This window comes from Tyto alba, unplaced genomic scaffold, assembly GCF_018691265.1.
Source record: "Tyto alba isolate M040663 unplaced genomic scaffold, T.alba_DEE_v4.0 Super-Scaffold_14, whole genome shotgun sequence".
NCBI lineage: Eukaryota > Metazoa > Chordata > Aves > Strigiformes > Tytonidae > Tyto > Tyto alba.
This window is the reverse complement of record NW_024881276.1, coordinates 13964752-13970751: the sequence shown is the minus strand read 5'-3', so window position 1 is coordinate 13970751 and position 6000 is coordinate 13964752. Positions and strand designations below refer to the sequence as shown.

Genomic DNA, 6000 nt, shown 5'->3' with positions numbered 1-6000 from the left:
AAAAAAGCTGACGTTCCCTTGGTTTCTCCCGAGTACAAAATGGCGCTTCTGCCGCAGGGCCGGGCCAGCCGCAGGCCTGGGCATGGGGACAGCGGGCAGCAGGTGGGTGAGGAGGACACGCTTGTGCCCATCTCCGGGGCCACCGAGGCGGGACGGGGCTGCCAACAGCGCGCGCAACCGCCTGGATGGAAAAATCTGGAAAAGCCTAGGAAAAAAAAGGAAAAAAACGGAAGGACCTTCTGGAAAGCTGGAGGGCACGTTGTCTGGCTCTCCGAGCTAAACCGAATAAATGTGGCCGGCCGCCTGCGCCTGACGGAGCGCGGACCCGCGGTGGCGGGGTGGCCCCAGTGCCGTGGGGACCGGGGTGGGGCGAGGCTCCACCGGGGGGCAGGCGGGGGGACCCCCACCGCCCGCGGCGGGGCGGGGCGGGGCGGCGGCAGCACCTGGCGGCGCGGGAGCCGCCCCCGCGCAGGCGGCACCGGGCGCGGAGCTGCTGACGCCGCTGCCGAGCGGTACCGGGCTGCCGTCGGCCGCCGTGCCCGGCCCCGTCTTCCCGCTCCTCCCCGCCCGCCGCTCGGTGTCAGGTGCCGCGGGGCGGGCAGTGCGCCTGTGCGGCGGCCGCTGGGCGCCGCGGAGCGGAGCGGAGCCCCGGCGGCGGCAGGACGCGGCGGTGGCCACCGTCCGAGGAAGATGGCGGAGCCGGGGGCTGCGCGCAGCTACCCGCGGGCGACAGGTAAGGGGATGAGTCTGCAGCCTCGCAAGGTGCCGGAGGACGGCGGCTCGCCCGCCGACCCACCTCCCTCAGCAGCTGCCCCCCTGGCGCCGTCCCGTCTCTTCCCGCCCCGGGGCCGCCGGAGCCTCGGGGGGCGGCAGGCGAGGGGCGCTCCCCCGCCTGCCCGGCAGGTGCCGGCCGGCGCGGCGCTGAGGGGGCGGCGGCGGGAGGGTCCGGCCGCCATCTCGGGCCGGGCCCGGGGCCGCCGTGGGGCGCGGAGCGGGTGGCGGCCACGGCCACGCGGGAGGATGAGGCGCCTCGTCCTGGGTGGGAGCCGCGGAGGGAGCCGGTGGTCGGCGGCTCCTGGGGGGTGGGATGCAGAGAGGGTCTCGCCTGAGGCCGCCGGCGTGCCCCCTTCCCCCGCCGCCCGCTGCCGCCTTTGTGGGGCGGGAGGTGTTTGCCATGAGGTGGCTTTTGTGCGGCGGGTCGCGCTCGGCAGGCGGCCGCGTGTGCCGCCGCGATTTCCCCGGCCGCCGGCGGTGCCGCCGGGGAGGGCGGCAGCTTGGGTTTGCCCCGAAGTGGAGAGCGGGGAGGGAGCGATTTATAAACCTCATTTTCAGCGGTGCCTGGGCCTGCCCGTGCTGGTCGGCCAACCCGGGCAGCAAACTGGTTGAGCTGGTATCGAGCGTGAACGCCTCGCTCCGAACCCTTATATAGGCACGGCTCCTGTTGAGGTCCCTCCTCGTTGCTCGGTGAACGTAACTTATAATTTCGGAGTGCGTGAAATGTGGTGGAGGCTGCTGCGTTGTGTGGAGTTGCATGTGGCGGTGGGATCAAGTCTCCCAGCACTCGGAGGTGGTAGGGCCAAGGCTGATGGTTGTGACCTTAGCCCTTGGCCCCGCCTGTAGGTGTCCGGGTGGGTTTGGCTGCTCTTTCTTTCCATGACCTCTCCCTGGTTCTATGGACGAGATGAGCGGTGATTAAGGTGTTAGGCAGCTGCTCATTACACTTTTACCTTAATTATCTGATACGAGGCCTTTGCTTTGTGGATGGCAAACCATCTAAACCTGGGGCGTAAGAGGGAATTAGTTTCCCTCTTGTCTTAAGCCACTGTAGTTTCTAAAAGTAGCTTTACAATTGCGTTGAGAGATGAGGAAGTAGTATTATCCCAAATTTATGTAGTGGGAAGATGAATCTGAGTCTGATTTCTCTGAGGTAACACCATGTGGGGAGCCAAGGAGGGAGCTGGGAATGCCTGTGTTTGCTGTTCCTCTCCCCCTCCTGTGCTCAGCAATTGCGGCTCCCACTGTAAATTGTTGCAGTTGAGCAGTCAAGCACTTCTAGGTCTTGGGTCTCCATGGTTTCACATGGAAGAGAAGGGAGAAAAACACTTAATGCTCAGAATTTGTGTTTGTGACTTATTTTTTTCCTTTGCCTTCTTTATAAAGCATAAGGAAATCTGCCCAATACTCACTTGCATTCTTTGTTGACCTTTTCTTTGATTTTTCTACCTTATACTTTCTAACTTAAGAGGCAGATGTTGTAGAAAGGCTTAGCTCATTATATAGATCAGGACATCATCTATTTTTCACCCTGTATGAGATTGGGAATCCATAGAAAAGGCAGCATGTGGTATAATTAAAGGTGGTATCAAATAGACAGATGTAATCATGTGTGGTCAAGCATCGACAGTTGAACACTAATGCCCGAGCACAGGAGTATAGAGTAGTTGCAGCCAAATCTATTTATTTGAATTGGCTGCTAGAAAATAATACATGATGTGGTATAAAAGATTGGTTTTGTGTCTGTGGTGTGTTTTACAGACAGCAGTGTGGATGGGATTTGGGTCTATTGCAGATAGAGACTTTTCTGGGACCCAATTTAACAATTTTGTAGCAAACACAACAGCTACTAACAAATTGTTAACATGGATATGGAAATAATACTCTCTTAATTCATGTGTTTGTATGTACATCTTGATTCTGGAGTCCTCGTCTTGTTCATAGGGGTAGGAAGAATCTTACTTCTGTGTTTCAAAGTAAACTGCTCGTTCCACTGTGTTACACCCCAAAGGGGTGCTGCCTCGGTAATGGTCAGTGACTGCAGCCACAGTCCCCTTTCCCAAACTTTATAGTTCTTTGGCAGCATTTGAGTTTTGATTGCTAGGGTCCTCCAGTGCTCAGGGTATTGCTAGGATGGCAGTGAAAGCAAGGTGCCAGTTTTAGCAAGTCCATCGCTTAAACTTCCCAGATCAAGCTGTAATAAACGAGCCTGCAGTAAGGGAAGGTATTTGCATCACTTGACTGCTATGGAAGAGACTACTGGTCAGTGGTTTATAATTCTGCAAAAAGAAAACTCTGTGGCACAAGTAAACAGTATTTGCAGCGCTCAAGTGTATCCCTTTACCAAAAGTAGCAAATAATAGAGTTGCTACAGCCTGAGAAGACATTGCAGGAATCTTTTTGTCAGGGAGATTGTTAGGTGACCAAAATGTAGGCATTATTGCTGCTGCCATGTGTACTAATGGTAATGATTAAATAACATTTGAAGCACAAGCTGCCTAGTATTGAATATCTCATCTTCCCTTTCGCTGCCTGGTGAAATTTGCTTAATGTATGTTCTGAGAGCTTGAAATAATGAACAATTTGGTTTTGAGAGCAAAATACATTTTTTCTTATAGAAAAGTTGGTCAGACCTAGAAGTATTTCAGAAAAGATGAAGTGTTGTGCCAACTTAGACTGTATGTCACAAAACCAGTGTGAAAGGGATTCATGTGTGCATTTCTTAAAAAATACTGGGTGGGTTTTTCTTTTTGATAGCAGTGTTTTTCCAACTGTTTTCTTCTCAGCAAAAATGATTTAAAGAAAGTATACTTACACTTTTTTTCTACTATATTATTTTCTCTTATATATGGACGTTCAAGCTTGTTTATCCACAAAGTTGATTCATGTGCTGTTTTTCATGGGATGTTACCATTTGTAAGTATTGGTTTTAGTTCAGACCAGTTTAATACACGACCTCCTCTCAAGGTTATTGTTTTATTATTTAAAATACTGTAGCACTGGATAACTTTGCCTATGTGCTTTAAAAAAAAAAAAAAGTCATATCCCTTTCCAACAAAATTTCATTAAATTGCAGTGAAGAAAAATACCTTGCCTTTGAATTCCAACATTGCAGAAATAAAAGGGAAGTGTATCGCTTGAAAAGTACATGTTAAGAAGTGAAGCATCTGAAAACCTTAGTGTTTGTAAGACACTGTTCTATAGTGTCACATACCTACATTTGCCTTGGTGACTGGTGTATCCATAGTAGTAGAAAGGCATCAGGGATGCTTTTTTTTATATTAATTATTTCCAGACATGCTAATTGAAGGAGCATGTACATATTTAATGTAAATGAAACTAGATATCCTGAATGTTGATACTGCATTAAGATTCATGTAGTAAGGCACTTTTTGTCTCATGAATAAATAAAATGCAATTATAACTTTCTTAGTTACTGGTCTTTTAATGTGTGTAGAGGAAAACTGGGAGGGGAAATGCTTTTAAAATCTTATTCATGTGTCTCATTCATTTACAAATGCATTTTAAGGTTACAGAAAAGTAAGAACAAGGCTTTTAATTCTGTTTAATTTTGGACTGTTCAGATGATTAAAAAAAAAAAAAAGAAAAAAATAATTTCCTCTTAATGTGTTTCACCTCTGTCAGAAGGTCCCAGTGTCAGTAGTGTTGAGTAGCCTGTTTGGCTCTTCTCCGTTCCAGTTATCTTGACCACTCCTCGTGAAATCTGTTTTTTTGCACCAACTCTGATAGGGCATTGCAGTTTTCAGCCCTTCTTGACAACTGGCTGAAGCAGTTGAGCAGATCATAGAAGCAGTTATTCTCAGTTTAAGTTCTATATCCACTTATGTGTTTTGTTGTTCTGCCTTTTAAAGTATTGTTTGTATAGAATTGTTATCAATAACTGGACCATACAGTTAGGGGGAAAATACAGCTGATCAGGAAACTAATGCAAACTGTGAGAATGTTAAATGCATTGAGAAACAACCAGCTGAAGCTATCTCCTCCCTGTTGCCATCTCCCTCCTTTAATTGGCTGTTACCATTGTTTTCAGCCTGAAACTGGGTTTTTTGAGGTCTGTGTATCTTCTAGCTCCTGTGTGATCTCGTTACCTTTCAGGTGATGTTTGTGTGACAGGTTATACTCAGCTCTCGGTGTACCAGGGTACAGTGATTCGGGTCAGTAAGTATGTTAAATACACTTGTATCACACAGGCAAATTTAACCTTCATGTGTATCTCTCCTACTGGCTGAGAGGGAAAATCTGGATAACATGCTTAAATAATGGAAGGAGTAGTAATGCTGTAACTCAGCCAAGGTTACTGCAGTAATCAAAAGCAAAGTTCTTTCAGTACTGCAACAGATTTTTTTTTTTTTTTTAATCTGCATGGATTATGACATTTAAATGATTTCTGAGTTATTTTGCTGTAATTGACTTGTTTGGTATTTCCACTACAACTTGATACATTACCTGTGTATTTTTTGTGGTTGGAATTAGTACATGTAAGAGGATGGTATGTGTGAGTCTTCCCAATATACTTGTGTTCAAGCAGCTTGCCCAGTGAAAAAAGTGATTTGAAATCTTGGCTAGTCACAGAGGTATTTTACAGCATAGTAGTACCCTGGACTGACTTTAGATAGGATATTTAGAAATACCTTTCACTGTGTTTTATCTCCACAATGATGAATGACGATGATGTGTGGGGCTGTAAATGTAGGAGGTAAGTGGGTTTCATGAAGGGGAAATCTATCTAACCATTAAAACAGGGGAAAAAAAATTAAAGAAACTCAAGATTGTTATGTTAAAATACTATAACACAACTACAAGAGTTTGTGTCTGTCGTTCAAATAATAAATTTTTTTTAATATTTTCTTCATTCGTATCAGGAAACTGTCAAGATACTAAAACCCTAGCACCCAGCACTCTGCGAGTCTGAGTGTTGTAAGGATCTTAGTAAAGTTCTTGTTGCAGTTACAGTAGTCAAAATGTTTCATATAGAACTACTTTTGCTTTTGAATTTTCTTGTGTGTTCTGTGTATGTAGATAATGCATATACGTTTCAGGCCTTCTGCGGATATGATGAATTAATATATTAAAATGCCTGTTGGTGAGATCTTTGTTTTCTTCCTTTAACTATTAAATGAATCATCCACAGTAGTTACACTTTTCTTTAGCTATTTAATATATATCTCCTCTGTGATACGAAGTCTTGTGAAGTATGTACTTGTT

General features: G+C 46.8%; 1 protein-coding gene across 1 annotated transcript in view; it reads left to right on the top strand.

Annotated features, from left to right (window-relative positions):
* The first annotated feature begins 473 nt into the window (after positions 1–473).
* Positions 474–6000, top strand: part of MAP7D2 (MAP7 domain containing 2) — an 84611-nt gene continuing 79084 nt past the window's right edge. Inside the window, exon 1 of the mRNA XM_033010061.2 lies at positions 474–733. Within this exon, the coding sequence (XP_032865952.2) occupies positions 691–733 (43 nt within the window). The 5' untranslated portion in view covers positions 474–690. The remainder of the gene's footprint in view (positions 734–6000) is intronic.